Raw genomic sequence first — 16186 nt, 5'->3', positions numbered from 1 at the left:
TCTAGACATTCTCAATGCATAAATAAACATCTCTGCTTATTGAGTAAAAATAGAATCATGGTGTGCTCATTTTTTACAACTGTCTCCCCACTTGAACTTTAGTCAGTAGAATTATTCTTAGACTGCCTCAAATATTTTTTCTTCCTCACATAGTTATTTTGTTCCAGCTATTTGCCTTTCACTCAAGCTGAGTCTTTTAACCTCTGCACGCTTCAAGCCATCAGGAGGCCCCAGTAGTTTTTCATGCTTTCAACACTGCAGGTGATGCTCTCCTGCCTCTACAGATCACTTGGTCCCCCTCCTGGATCTCCAGCCCCAGTGGGAGGAGGAGACCATGACCCTGACCGTGTGTGTGTGTGTGTGTGTGTGTGTGTGTGTGTGTGTGTGTGGTAGGGGGCAGTGAAAGGGCTTGTTAACTCACTGATGAGGCTGCCCAGCTGTTGAAGTTGTGGCTGTCCCTCTCGGGGGAGACAGAAGATGCATCCACCACAGCAGCTGAGAGGTATAAGATGAAGGCACTGCCGTTAAAGCACAGACCCTGGGGAGATAGACAGATGGAGTGGTCAGGGAGTGTGGAAGATCTGGGCACCTCTGGACCAGTCAGAACTGTATACCAGGTGTGAGAAGGGAGGCATCTGGACACCTGGAGGGGGCAGAGATGAGAGCTCTGAGAAGCTGCTCATCAGTGCCTTGGGGAGGAGAGGGTTTCACACCAGCTTATCCACAGTACACCCAGACACCACTCACCTGCCCCCCAACACACCCAGGCTGTCCCTTCAGCCACCACTCTCTCTCTCAATTTGCTCTTGATCCTTGCTTCATACAGATTTCACCCTTAGTGACCTTAATGACTTGCTGAGGAAGACAGGCAGCAGGGCCCCCCAGTGAGATCTGCCCAGACCATTGTCCCAGTAGCCACAGTTCTTCAGCACCTGTCCCCGACCCAGAACTTTTCCCAAAGCAGGCCCAGATGGTCTTCTATTCCCTCCACTCTAAGCAGGGAGAGACATTTAGGTGAACTCCTCAATCCTAGCAGATAGTTCTTAAAAATAAAAAGAAGATTATACATATTAATAGAGTCCTTTGGGAACTAATCTCACCCCTGGCTTCATTTTATTTTTTTCTATTCTTAAAGAAGAGAGATATGTAAATCCAAGTAGATATCTGGTTTTCAGTTATATTTAAACTCTAGGAAATCATACTGTGAAATGTACAAAACTTGATCCTATCTGAACAAGGGTGAGAGGTAGTGGTGGGGTTGGGCAAAACTGATTCAGGAAACCAATGCTTTATACAGGTAGGAAGAGGGTGGCTCTCAGAAGTAGGTACTCTATGGTCTAACAGCTCTCCCTCAGTAATTCAAAGAGACAGGAATGGGTGAATAGATGGGGGGGAGGGGAGAAACAGTATCTTCTTCTTGTAGGAGAAAGAAAGGCATATAGAATTTTCCAGATGCAAGTCCTAGCATTCTAAGGTGGGTTGTATATCCCAGTTACCTCCTCCATACTTGGCTTACATTATCTTGGGTTACAGACATTAACCTTTATGATAAGGGTCAGTGCCCACGATGCTCATCTGCCATTTGAAATGCATTGCCAGGGTGCCAGGGTGGCTCAGTTGTTTAAGCATCTGACTTTTGATTTCGGCTCAGGTCATGATCTCAGTGTCCTGGGATCCAGTCCCACACTGGGCTGCCTACTCAGCAGGAAGTCTGCTTGGGATTTTCTCTTTCCCTCTCCCTTGGCCCCTCCTCCTCTCTCTCTCTCTCTCTCTCTCCCTAATAAATCAATTTGAGAAAAAAAAAAAAAAAAAAAAAGAAAAGAAAGAAATGTGTCCCCAGGAAGCTCTGGTTTCCCTGGATGATTCATTATATTTGTTGGCTGTGGGAGTTTTTTTTGGTCCAGGAACACATCCATGCATTTTTTAAAAATACATTTTGTTTTGTTTTTTTAATTGCACATCACTTCTAGAGCTTTGTACATTTGCTCTTTGCCAAGTAAAAGACTCCCTGCCTTTTTAAAAAATGCTGAAACAATTACACATAGTTACCTCTGAGGAGTGGGAGACAGTTTTCATGTGGCCTTTTACTGGTAGCAGTTAAGCTTATTTTATTTAATAAATTAGCTATGTATTACATTTGAAACATTCAACTGCTTAAGAAAAAAATTAAAAAGTATGCACATTCATGTAATCAAACAAAATCAGTCAGGACAGAACAATCTCAAGTTAAAAAGTCAGTCTACTCCTTTCACCCTAACCCTTTCCTTTGAGATATAAACAAACACCCAATTTTATACAAACCTACAGCCATATAGTTAGCCAATTTGGTGAGTTTTTTTTTGTTTTGTTTTTTGTTTTTTGTTTTTGTTTTTTTTGGTTCTGTTGGGATTTCTTTCCTTCATTGAGAAAGATACTGAGAACAATTTTCCATGTCAGTCCTAACAGATGGGCCCCATCTCATGTCATGACACGAATACCTCAGATTTTAACTTTTCCCCTATTGATGGGCATTTGATGTTCCTAGTTTCCCCAAGATTACAAACGCTGTGATGAGCATCTTTAAACATGTATTTGGGGACACCCATGCATGTCCAGTCCCCCGACACAGGTAGAGATGAATGAGAGAGCATTTGGAGAGGCCAGTCTGGCCAGCACCACCCTGACCCAGGCCCTGGGCCTTGTCCCTGCCGCTGTGTCGGGGAAGGGCCGGAGAGGGAGTGAGGACAAGACTCCCTGAGGGTATGTGGCCCCATCCCATACTAAGTGTGGCCCAATCAATTTATCCAAGGAAATGAGAAACTTTATCTCACTTGGAGAGAAGTGAGGAGGGGCTTCCTTCCCCTGCACGCCACCCCTCAGGGTCCTGCTAGGTTCTCACAGCTTCCATTCTGCTACATCAGGGCTGAACATATTTGTTCCCGTCATCTTCCTAGGACTCCCAAAGTATGTACGTCTTGGGGGATGCCTGGAGTGGGAAACTAGTGAACATAGGTGGAGGGAAGAAAGAAAAAAGGGAAAAGAAACCAGGGGCTGAGATTGTTACAGAGGTTAAGATAAAGAGATCTGTGTGGCTACAGAAGTGAAGGAGGGCAGCACAAAGCTTCAGTGGGCCCTGGAATAGCACTGAACTTCACAGAAACACAAGGTTGTACTGCTCTAGAGAAATAGGACCTGAGTCCTAGACTCTCCAAGTGGAAAGACCGTTGAGCCCCTGCAACTAGAATGCCAGTTCTCAAAGTATCCCTGGGCCACAGGGAACAGAGAACAGATACAGGGTGTTACAAAATGCTTCCAACCATTCCTTTGTAGAAGAAGGTGGAGGGAGGCTATTCTTTTCTGAAATTTGATCCCACTTTTGTATAAAATGTCCTTTTCCCCCCCAAATAAAGGCACACATAGATAAAAAGCCTCATAGAGCTGGCCCTCTTATTGACCCTCCATACTAGATTCTTGGTATCCACAACCTACCAAACTTAACTGCTAAGAATTACTCATCCCTTCATAGTAGAGAGGACGCAGGTTCTTTCCATTTCAGAGATTTCCTGAAGGCTAGAACCAGGGCACCTGTGTACCCTGGAGCCAAGCAGACTCCAGGGTTGACGACTATGGTTGGCATCAGGGGACCTGCATCCCATTCCTATCAAAATCCTCTCAGTGTCTCAGTTTCTTTACCTGCAAAATGGAAATAATCCATCCCGTCTTTGCAGTTAGTGTGAAGTGAAATGAGGTAAGAGATGAAGGATCCAGCATGACCTCTGGCACACAGTAGGTACTTCAAAAATGGTGGCTGCTATTGTCTACAGAAGGAGGCCATACCCTCTGCCCTGGGTACTATGCCCTGTACTGCTCAGAGTGCTTGCAATGAAGCCAACCAGGAGGGATGAGTTGCAGAGGATGAATCCTCAGAAAATGTATTTGTAGGTTCTGGTGCTTAGTGGTCTGAGGAGGACAACTATATTGCTTTGAAGTTTTAGTTCAGATCAGATTCATCAGAAAGCACATCACAGCCTCGCTGGGTAAATGGTATTACCCAGGAGCTCAAAGGTGCTCACAGGAACCCGCTGTGGTTTCTGCTCCATGTTAAGGATGGACATAGTAACTCTGCACCTATATTCTCCTCGAATGCATTAAGAAAAATGCCTATTGTCAAGCTAGTTCCAGTGTAAAGCTCATGCCTTGTCAAGCAAAGAGCTACAGGCAAAACTATGAGACTCTGGTTTTTGTAGTGTCCCATGTGCGGTCTCCTGGCCAAGTTCCCTGTGGACCAAAGCCTGTTCTACTGATCCCTTCTCTGCAATCTTAGACTCTCTACTGCTCTGAAAAATGGAGGCAATGTAGTCTTTATTAACCCTCTTAGCAGGAAAATGCATGTGTTCTTGCAGAAACATTACCATGTCTGATTATGGTGTTGCCCCCAGAGTCAGGAGGAGGTGTCACCTTATGTAGTAAGTGCACTGGATTCCTTTATTATCTTTCTTAAATTGGGGGGAAAAATCTTGATTGCAGACATATCTGGCTTAAAGGTTCCAGGCAAGGGATGTGGGCCTATAAAACATTGTTTCCTACACTTTAGGTGCCTAAGAATTATCTGGAAAGCTTATAATAGAGATTGCCAGACTCTCCATAGAGTTTCTGATTCGGTAGGTCTCGGGCAGGGCCTACGGTTTCTCATTTACTCCCATGTGATGCTACCAATCCAGGGACTACACTTTCAGTAGCAAGATTCTAGAAGGTTCATTCTGGCACCAGGAATCTATCAGCTGCCTCAGCAGAGTCCTGGGTGGGCCTGATCCCTGCCATGCTCTAATTTGTGTGGGACATACAGTGAGGGCCAGCATCTGAACCAGTGTGTTCCTGCAAGAGGTTCTACTGGGGACAGGTCATAAAGATCTGAGACCTTAGTTGTTACACATGAAAACTTTTCCCAGACTTCACTTTGGATATCCAGTTAACACTGCTTACCCCACTCACAAATGCTTTTGAGAGGTTGCAAAGGGGCTTCTTAGAACAGGAAAGAAAAAACCCTCAATCCAAAGTCAGACATGTTTGACCTGTAGCATCTGCTGGTAACAAAAGAAGTTTTTAATATTTGGCTATAAATATTTTAAAAGTGAAAGAGTTCGCACAAAAAGCCAAGACTTCTGGATTCCCTTAGGGAGGGAAATAAACAACAGAAGACTTCACAATTCTGGGATGCATGAGTGGCTGAATGGTTGAATGTCTGCCTTCAGCTCAAGTCATGATCCCGGGGCTCTGGGATAGAGTCCCACATCAGGCTTCCCGCAGGGAGCCTGCTTCTCCCTCTGCCTGTGTCTCTGCCTCTCTCTCTGTGTCTCTCATAAATAAATAAAATCTTTTTTTAAAGGTTCTTTTTTTAAAATATTTTATTTATTTATGAGAGACAGAGAGAGAGAGACAGACAGACAGACAGAGAGAGAGGCAGAGACACAGGCAGAGGGAGAAGCAGGCTCCCTGCGGGGAGCCTGACGTGGGACTCGATCCCGGGTCTCCAGGATCACACCCTGGGCTGAAGGTGGCGCTAAACCGCTGAGCCACCGGGGCTGCCCAATAAATAAAATCTTAAAAAAAAAAAAAAAAAGACCCAACAATTCCGAGAGTACGCTGCCAACTCATTTCTTCAGAAAGTGAAGAATATTCCCCAGTTGATTAAGATACCAAACAAGCGTGTCTGGGTAGTGAGAATTCAACACCCACTGAGTTCAAACTCACTTGCATGACCTCTCTAGTCTTTTCCACACACGAGTGTGCAACCTCTCTGGTGGAGGTTGATGGTCTTGCTCGATGAGATAAAGGATTAAGCAATTCTAAGGGGCCTTCAGGTCCTGATCTCCTGACTATAAGTCCTGGTCTCCTGATTGCTGGTTGGGTTCTTACTCTCCAGGCAGAAGTGTGCCTGGAGCAGAATGAGATAGAAAAAAAAATGCTGGATGGAAGTCAAGAGAGATGGATTCCAGCTGTGCGGGCATCTGGGGAAAGTCCTGAGGCTCTAAATCTCAGTTTTCTTATTTATAAAGTGGGAACACACTTCATAATGATAAATTCTGATCATGCAAATCAAAGCCATTTTAAAACTAGGAAGTGCCAGAAGGGAGCACTGTTAATTAAAAAAAAAAGGAGGGGGGGGGCACCATTAAAAGCAATATTTAAACACTTGTAATTTTATTTTTAAGTAATCTCGACACCTAACATGGGACTCAAACTTACAACCCTGAGATCAAGAGTCTCATGCTCCCCTTGATGGAATGAGCACTGGGGGTTATATGCAAATGATGAATCACTAAACTTTACCCCGGAAACTAATAATACAGTATATGTTAACTAAACTTAATTTAAATAAAGAATTTAAAAAAAATAGTTTTTGGAACCCAAGCCACTGGGCTATGGACAATCCAACCTTCAAGCCTTTCCAGCTGACTGAAGTAGCGATAAACTGTCCTGTTGAGCCCTTGCCAAATTACAAATTTACGAGCAAATTAAATGTTATTGCTTAGGGGAAAAAAAAAGTCTCATGCTCTACCAACTGAAGCTAGAGCATTATTTTAATTTTTTAATGTCCTTAATGTTAAAATTTTAATATTTTCAATTTTATTTAAAAATACTGTTTTAAAACTTTATTTAAATCTCAGTTTAAAAAAAAAACCCTCAGTTTTCTTGTTTATAAAATGGGGATACATTTCATGATGATAAATCCTTTTTTTTTTTTTTAGATTTTATTTATTTATTTATTTATTTATTTATTTATTTATTTATTTATTTATTTATTCATGAGAGACACAGAAAGAGAGGCAGAGACATAGGCAGAGGGAGAAGCAGGCTCCCTGTTGGAAGCCTGATGTGGGACTCAGTCTAGGGACTCCAGGATCATGACCTGAGCTGAGGGCAGATACTCAACCACTGGGCCACCCAGAGGTCCCCATGATGATAAATTCTGATCATGCAAATCAAAGCATTTTAAAACTAAGATGTGCCAGATCAATCTTCAAGACACTAAATGCTGGCTCTTCTCTGAAGAGTTCCCAGCTGTCCCAGCTAAGATGATAACTTCCATCACACTTTGTACTTCACTTTAGTTCATTTTACTATGTGTCACAGGGTACCATAATGGGTTGATTTCATGGGCTAACTGACTGGACCACAAGTGCACAAATATTTGGAGTGCATACATTATTTTGGATCTGTTTATGAGGATTTCTGGATGACACCAGCATGTGAATCTACAGACTGAGTTAAAGCAGACTGCCCTCTCTAATGTGGGTGGGCCACATCCAATCAGCTGAAGACCTGAATAAAACAGGAAGGCTGAATAAGAGGAAACTGCTCCTGCCTGACTGCCTTGAGCTGGGACATCAGTCTTTTTTTTTCCTGCCTTGGGGCTTGAAACAAAACATCAGGCCTTCTTGGGTCTCAAGCCTGGTGGTTTTCAGACTAGAACTTATAGCATCAGTTTCCCTGGTTCTCAGGCCTTTGGACTCAGACTGGAACTACACCATCAATGTGCTAGCAGATCTTGGGACTTCTCAGTTTCTACCATCATGTGGACCAATTCCTTCTAATAAATCTCTTTACACACACACACACACACACACACACACACACACACCCTATTGCCTATGCTTCTCTAGAGAACGCTAATAGAGAATTTATATCGAGTGGAATACACAGCTTTTGGCACCAGGAGTGGGGTGCTGCTATAACAAATACCTAAAAGTATAAAAGTGACTTTGGAACTGGATAATGAGTACAGGCTGGAGAGTTTTGAGGAGCATACCAGAACTATGGATGTTGAAGGTGATTCCAATGAGGACTTAGGAAGAAAAGAGAACTCAAGACAGAGCTTCCATCTTTTTAGAGACTGCATAAATAACTACAAACAGAATCTTTAAAAATATGGATGTTAAAGGGCACTGAGGAGAGATCTCAAATGGAAATGGGGAACATGTTTTCAGAAACTGGAGGAAAGGTGATCCTTGTCATAAAGTGGCAGGGGATTTAGCTGACTGTGTTCTAGTGTTTTGTGGAGGATAGAGGTTGCAAGCAAAACACTGGAAATTTAAATGAGATTTTTAAAAAAGTAAAGTGTTAGAGGAGTGGCTTGGTTTCTCCTGTCTATAGTAAAATGCAAAAGCAGAGGTAAATTAAAGAAGAGATTATCAAGCAAAAAAGCAGCAGAACTTGAAGGTTTAGAAAATTCTCAGCCTTCCCATATTGTGAAAAAAAATAAGAAAGCTTAGCGCACCTGGATGGCATAGCGGGTTGAGCATCTGACTTGGTTTCGGCTCAGGTTGTGATCTCAGGGTCATGGCATGGAGCCCCACATTGGGCTGTGTGCTCAGCAAGGAGTCTGCTTGAGATTCTCTCTCCCTCTGTTCTTCCCCCTACCCTCTCTCAAATCAATCAATCAATCAATCAATCAATCTTTTTTAAAAAAAAGCTTCATCTGAAGAGAATAATATGGGTGTAGCCAAACAACCTTTTGATAAAGAGATCATGGATGCTAACCACAGATCTAATCATGTGCCAGCAGAAGCCAGGAACAGGTAAGGGATTATACCGGTGAAATGCTGCCAGCTTGAATGGAAAGGGATGGAGATACAACAAAATATAAGGAGTGCCGTGGAACTTCTTGGGTTCTATAGATTGGAAATATGAGTTATTTGGCTGCAAATATGTGCCAATCTTCCAAAAAAAAAGAATGAATCAGCCAAAGCCCTATCAGAGATCATCAGACCCAGGGGGGCAGGCTGGTTGGTTCCTCAGTTTCAAAGGGTTGGGCTGCCTCTCTGGTGTCTGTGAGCCAGGATGTCCCAATCTAGTACCTCAGGGGCAAGGTCACCCTGGATGGTTAGGGGTGACAATGCCACCTCAGTGGGTCTGGAGGGCAGAGCATTGAACCAAACAGGCTTATTCTAGAGCCTTAAGATCTAATGGAATTTGTCTTGTAAGTTTTGGGCTTGCCTGGGACCTGTCACCCCTTCCTTCTTCTCTATTTCTCCCTCTTGGAATGGGAACATCTATCCTGTCTCCCCACTGTATTTTAGAAGTACATAACGTGTCTGGCTTCACAGGCTCACAGCTAGAGGGGAATTTTGCTCAGGATGAACCCTACCTCCAATCTCACCATACTTGATTTAGATGTGAAGTGAAACTTTGGATCTTGGACTTCAGTTGACACTGAAATGAGTTAAGACTCTGGGGATGTTGAGATGGAATGAATGTATTTTGCATGCTAGAAGGGAATGATTTGGGGGAGCCAATAGCAGAATGTTATGGACCGAATCTCTAATCCCCAAAGTGCACATGTGGAAGTCCTAGTCAGCAAAGTGATGGTACTTGGAGATGAGGTGTTTGAGAGGTAATCAGGGTTAGATGAGATCATGAAGCTGGGAACTAATTGCATTAGTTCCCTTACAAGAAGAGCTTGTGTTCTCTTTCTCTTCCACATGGGGCCATGGCAAGATAGCACGCATCTGCAAGCCAGGAAGAGAGCTCTCACCAGAGACCAACTACCTTGACATCTGATTTTAGACTTCCAGCTTCTAGAAGTGTGAGAAATCAATTTCTGTCATTTAAGCTACCCAGAATATGATATTTTGTTATGGCAGCAGAGCAGACAGGTACATTTTCTTATCTGTTTCATCCCAGAATGTGGGTTTATCCTGCCCCCAGCATGGTGCCTGGAGCCAGGACAAGAATCCAATCACCCTGTACCACACTTGCTTCCAAATATGAAGACACCTATTTATTCTAACAGCAGTTTCATTTTTCATTCTAACTTTATACACATTGTGCATCCCAACATCAAAGAGCTCTGCATGCAAAGGGCTAAGGCCGTGGCCCCAGGAGGGATTTGAAGGACACGAGACCTGCCGAGGCTGGCGCCCTGACGTACCTGTTTCCAGGTGATGCTGTTTATGGGACACTAACGAAGAACTGAATTTCTCCTCATTCAGTCTTCTGAGAACTGATTTGTTATTTTCTCTAAAAGAAATTTCTGGACCTTCCAACATGCCCAGTTTCATACTCATTGGTAAAACACCTTAGAGGCAATGGAATAATGTGAAGATTACCTGCTGTGTCGAGTTCTCCTTGGCTTTATCCCCTGCTTTGCTGGCAGACACAACCCCGAATTAAGGAAAGAAGGACTACGTCCATCCTACCTAGTGGGCAATGGACAAGAAGACAACCTCTGGCTTCCTTACCACTGTTGTCCAGGGCACCTGGGGAATCCTGGTGTAGGTCATTGTTATGTAGATGATGAGGAAGAAGACAGTGAGGACCCAGTAAAATACAGCTACGAACATGACCCAGCCAAACGCAGGGACCCGGAAGTACTCGGTTCCAGCAATCAGTGTCCACACCAGCAGTCCCAGAACCTGTAAAATGGTAGAAGCGGTGCAAAGAATGGGAGACACAAGGAGAAAGTAAAGAAGGAAGCAGGGAGAGAGAGAAAAAAATTATGATACAGAGTGTCAATTACAGCTTTTGTTCATATTTACACATACACATGACTTACAAATGCAAAACAGGGCTTGCAAACTCACAAATGCCATGAAGGTACAGTAGATGAATAATGCAGGCTGAGCAGAGACCAGAAAACAAGAAAAACTATGTCTATTGTAAGGGACAGTCTCTACTCAGCCCCAGCTAACTGTTGTGGACCAAAGTTTTTTTTAAGTAAACTCTACCCCTCAACATGGGGCTCAAACTAATGACCCCAAGATTAAGAGTTGTTCACTCCACTGATTGGGCCAGCTAGCTCCCCTGTTGTGTGCCAATTTTGCTAGATACTTCCTTTTATTCTTTTTCCCCTCAAGAAAACACAGAAAGTCAAGTTTGTACACGATAATCTTGATTTTTAAATGTTAGCACTAGTAATGATTTTTAAAATCCCAGTGGGGGGCAGCCCGGGTGGCTCAGTGGTTTAGTGCCGCCTTCAGCCCAGGGCGTGATCCTGGAGACCCCGGATCGAGTCCTGCATCGGGCTCCCTGTATGGAGCTTGCTTCTCCCTCTGCCTGTGTCTCTGCCTCTCTCTCTGTGTCTCTCATGAATAAATAAAATCTTAAATAAAATAAAATACCAATAGAGGACAAAGTACACACATCTGTGGTCGGAATTTGCTCACAGGCTGATACTTGTCAAGGAACAAGACTGTAGGTCCACTTGAAGTGGTCCTTGGAACTGATCTGCTCTCAAGGGATGAATCTCTGAGGATTCCCCACCTGCCACTGCTGCTCCCCACTTCCCCCTGCAGATGACAAATAACATGTGGCCTGAGAGAGCTTTCAAAAAGGAGAACAAGCAAGGGCCCAGGGCAGACACCGGCATTCACCATTTTTAAAATTTATTTTATTATTTTTTTGCATTCACCATTTTAATATAAATTGTGTATTTATTCCAGCAAGACCCATCCAAGACCCTAGACTGAAAAATAAGACCAAAGCCAAATCAATGTCACCAATTGACTAGAGAAAGATTTCATCAAGGGAAAAGAAACTGATCCAGCTGTAGGCGCCTTTAGTCCTGAACAAAAGAAGGCCAGAGCAAAGTATGCATCTCGCATTCCAGCACCTTCCAGGGACCAGGACTTTACTCCTAAATCATGTCAAAATTAGTATCCAAACCACCCCCAGGAGATGCATCAGGGGTCCAAGGCAGGCTCTGGCTACAAGCTGTGGATTGCTGTGTGACTCAGAACAAATGATTTTATTTCTGTTTTAGCTTTCTCAGTGGTATAGGAAATAGAATACTAGAAGAATTTTAATCATGAATCTAGGAAGGTTGTTTTTACTCATTTGTTTAATGCCTGAGAGTACTAAATACTGCCAAACTTCTTGCTATCAGGCCCCAAGGATGGATGGGGCACACATTGAACAGATCCTACTGTACATAGCTTAAAAGTCTAGTGGGGGCAAATATTCGAATAATTGTAATCTCAAAAAATGCTATGAAGGAAAATGAAGGGTGTAGTATGGGTGTATAATAGACAGATGTAACCTTGTTGCAGGTATGGGGAGTGTCAGGGAAGGCCATACTGAAGAATACCCCAAAGACCCAGTAAGAGCTGGTGAGAGAAACTAAGCAGGAAGACAGGATGCGCAAAGGTCCGGAGCAGGGAAAGGGCTTTGCTGCCTTCTAGAACCTATAAGAAGGTATACTAAGTTAGGACATTGCTGCAAAATGTTGGGAGGTTGGGGTAGGTCAGATTATATGACCCGAGGTAGCCTAAGAATTCTATACCTTCTCTTAAGGGCAGTGACAGAGTTTGAGCAAGACAGTGTGGGACGCCTGGGTGGCTTAGCGGTTGAGCACCTGCCTTTGGCTCAGGGCGTGATCCTGGGGTCCTGGGATCAAGTCCCACATCTGGCTCCTTGCATGGAGCCTGCTTCTCCCTCTGCCTATGTCTCTGCCTCCTTCTCTCTGTGTCTCTCATGAATAATAAATAAAATCTTAAAAAAAAAAAAAAAAAGACAGTGATAGGACCAGGTAAGTTTTTAACACTGTCACCAGCTAGCTGGTGGACTGAATGCCAAAAAAATGCTTAATGGAGATGTGTTTTTCTGCTGACATTCGTGGCAGCAGAATTTATCAAAAGTGAAGATGTGCAAAATGGGATAGATTTCCAGAAAGTGCTAAGCCTCACAGTAATGGGGTTTTGGGCCTGAATCCATCATAACTGACAAGTAATCTAGACACATATAAGTGACACGCATTGGATCAGTGGGACTGGTAGTGGAAGTAATCCAAAATGGTGGGGTCGGAAATAACATCACAGGGTTCTTGGTTCAAACTGAAAGGGGCAGAACGACTCTTCGTTGATGATGCACAGAGGAAACATAACTGTGAAGAAGCATGGCATACAGGGTTAGGTTGTCTCCCCGGGGGAATGTAAGAGTCTCCAGCTCAAGCTTGCGTCCAGCTAGACAGGCTCAGCTAACAGCTCTTGGTTCTGAATGTGAAAATGTTTTTCACTATTAAAGCAAGCAGGGTCCACTGCCCAGAGATGCTTTGTTTAATGTGCTAGCAGTGGTCATCTTTTACACACAGGGACAATATTGTTCACTGAGCCATCTCTCAAAGAGCAGGAATACCTGACCCATGACCTCACTAGCAAACACAGTTAAAAGAATGCCCCTGTCAAGAAAAGAATTCTACCCAAGCGAATTTCCTAGGTAACAGAAATAAGAAACAAGCCTTTTGTCTCTCACTATAGCCAATACTGATGAAAATCACTCTACAAAAATGTTAGTCATCTCCTGCTGGGTGTGTGTTTAAAACAAACTCTAGATCTTTATTTGCTCAAGACAAACTCTAGATCTTTATTTGCTTAGGCTACAAAAGTACTGTTTGTTTTTTTCACTGATGAGAATTTTTTAGGTGAAGACTTTTTTAAGTGGTAAAACTAAGACTTAAAAAAAATTTCCAAAGTGATCAATGTAGGTAAAAGCAGTGACAGAAATACATAAGGTATATATAAAATATACAAAGAAGCAACAACCCCCACCCCCATCCACTAGTTATAAATGCTCGAGAGAAACCAATATAAAAATTTTAAATCTACCTTTCTTAACTTCTTTCCTTTGGTTCTATAACTACCACCTGTATATCCTTTTCTTTCTATTGAAAATATGGATCACACTGTACACGGTGCTTATGACTTGCTTCTCTCTGTGAATAATACCACAGGGGACCTTCTTTCATGCTACTGTATACAAACCTATGGCAACTTTAACAGTTGCCCAGTTTTCTATAATTCATGTAACCAGTTCCCGATTGAGAGAAATTTAAGTTGTCTCCTTTATGTTTGTATAAAAATACCCAGGGAACGTTCTTATATACCTGAATTCCAAGATGGGTTCTGAGAAGTGGAATTTCTTGGCTATTTTAATTTTTATTCTATTTTTTTTCTAGGCTATTTTTAAAGATTTTATTTATTTATTCATGAGAGACACAGAGAAAGAGGCAGAGACATAGAGAAAAAAGCAGATTCTCTGCAGGGAGCCCAATGTGGGACTCCATCCCAGGACCCTGGGATCACGGCTTGAACCTAAGGTAGATGCTCAACCACTGAGCCACCGTGGTGTCCCTCTAGGCTATTTTGAATGTTAGAGGTACTGCCAAATTACTCATCAAAGGCTTGTACTAATTGTACTAACGCATGCCTTTCCCTTTGACCCTGAGTTCCTATGTCTTAAATGATTTAAAACCCAATTTAAAAAAAAGAGATCTCAGGGCACCTGGCTGGCTCGGTTGGTAGAGCATGTGACTCTTGATCTTGGGGTGGTGAGTTTGTGCCCCATACTGAGCATAGAGATTACTTAAAAATAAAATCTTAAAAAAAAAAAAAAGGAGAGATCTCATGCTTTACTGAATTATAACATAGAGAAAGTAGAAAGTGTACAAATCTGTGGTGGACAACAACTCAATGAATTTTCACAAACTGAACAAACTTATATAATCACCATCCCAGCAAGAAACAGAACATGACCAGTGAAGCTCCATCTTCACTTCTAGTTACTCCTCCTCTCTTCTAAGGGTAACAATCGTCCTAATTCCTATCGCTCTAGATTAGTGTTGCTTGTTTTTGAACTTTATATACATGGAATCCTCCAGTGTGTACAATTGTGTTTGGTTTCTTTCACTCAGCACGGTGAGATTCAAGCATGACACTGGATGTCATTCATTCATTCTCCTGGCTACACGGAATCACCTGCCTGGCTTGCTAAATCACAGGTGGATGGGCCCCACTCGCAGTTTTTTCAGGAGGTCTCCAAGTTCCCAGGTGGTGCTGATGCTGTTGGTCTAGAGACCATACATTATGAACCATTCATGTATAGTATTCTTTTTGTTTTAGTTCACATTTTCCTGATCAGCAGTGAGGATGATATGGCACCTTTTCAAATGCTTATCAACCACTCATGTTCTTTCCTTATTTATTGATAGGTTTTAAAAGTCACTTTCTTCCTGATTTGCAAAGTTCTAAACAGAAGAGGCATGGTAACCAACTACACATGTGGCAATATGTTCCCTATCCAGGTTTGTTTTTTAGCTGTTTCTTTTTTTTTAAACAGTCTTTTGTCGTATGGAAGTTTTAAACTTTTATGTAGTTAATTGATCCTCCTTTAAGCCTTCTTCTATTCCTACCTGCTTAGGAAGATCTTCCTCAACCCAGGATATGAAAATATCCTATTTTCTTACAACTTATATATAGGTTTAGGTCTTTAATCCAACTAGAATTGGATTCCATATATGGGGTGAGGAAAGGCTAATTTTATTTTTTTCAGCAGATAGTCAATTGACCTGTTATCATGTATTGGTGACTCTTCATCTATTGGGTCAGTTTCTGGAATCTTTATTCTATTCTGTCCATCTGTGAGATGGTTGTGCAAGTGCCAGCTACTGTAGCTTCAGCATATATTTTAGGCTTCTGGCTAAAGATGTCAAATTTAACACATGAGTCTAATTTTGCTCTTCCCAAAACCCTTCTAAAATTATCACGAGAATGGGATGAATAGGAAAGGAGATAAAAGCAACACATTTTTAGAAGCTTGGAATACTTACAGATAAGGGATAACTCACTCGGCCACTGTGAGGAAGCTGGAGTTTAACAGAGCTGGTTGACAGGGATAGTAAAGAACCAGACCACATTTGCTGCAAAGTCTGAAAAGACTCAGGTACCTCTGGGGCTGGGACAGGGACTGAGAGAGGACGGGTATATGTGGGGGGGGGGGGTGGTGGTGGTGGTGATGGCTAAGGTAAGGAGGATTTGTGGAAAGCTGTTTGAAAGTAGCCATGTCTTAGATCACTTAAAAAGTGGGAAGGTGGTATCTGGCTGGCTCAGTCAGTGGAGCATGTGACTCTTGATCTTGGGGTCATGAATTCGAGACCCAAACTGGGCACAGAGATTATGAAGAAAGGAAGGAAGGAAGCAGGGGAAAAAGAATGAATGAATGAATGAATGAATGAATGAATGAAAGAAAGAAAGAAGAAAAGAAAAGAAAAGAAAAGAAAAGAAAAGAAAGAAAGAAAGAAAGAAAGAAAGAAAGAAAGAAAGAAAGAAAGAGAGAGACAACAGGAAGGGAAGAAAAGAAAAGAGGAAAAGAAAAGAAAAGAAAAGAAAAGAAAAAAATAAGTGAAGCCATGTCTTAACCTTCTGCCATACTCTAA

At 42.5% G+C, this 16186-nt stretch overlaps 1 protein-coding gene across 3 annotated transcripts in view; it reads right to left on the bottom strand.

Annotated features, from left to right (window-relative positions):
- The window catches only part of CMTM8 (CKLF like MARVEL transmembrane domain containing 8), a 108494-nt gene that overhangs the window by 1614 nt on the left and 90694 nt on the right, over positions 1-16186 (bottom strand). For 2 of the 3 annotated variants that reach the window (XM_077865554.1, XM_077865555.1), the window contains 2 exons: positions 10221-10394; positions 422-538 (listed from right to left, as the gene is read on the bottom strand). In XM_077865554.1, the coding sequence (XP_077721680.1) occupies positions 422-538; positions 10221-10394 (291 nt within the window). The remainder of the gene's footprint in view (positions 1-421; positions 539-10220; positions 10395-16186) is intronic. The other variant, XM_077865556.1, reaches the window with a different exon arrangement.

The sequence above is a fragment of the Canis aureus genome, chromosome 22 (assembly GCF_053574225.1).
Source record: "Canis aureus isolate CA01 chromosome 22, VMU_Caureus_v.1.0, whole genome shotgun sequence".
Lineage (NCBI taxonomy): Eukaryota > Metazoa > Chordata > Mammalia > Carnivora > Canidae > Canis > Canis aureus.
Note: the sequence above shows the minus strand (reverse complement) of the source record. Positions and strands in the feature narration are given on the sequence as shown.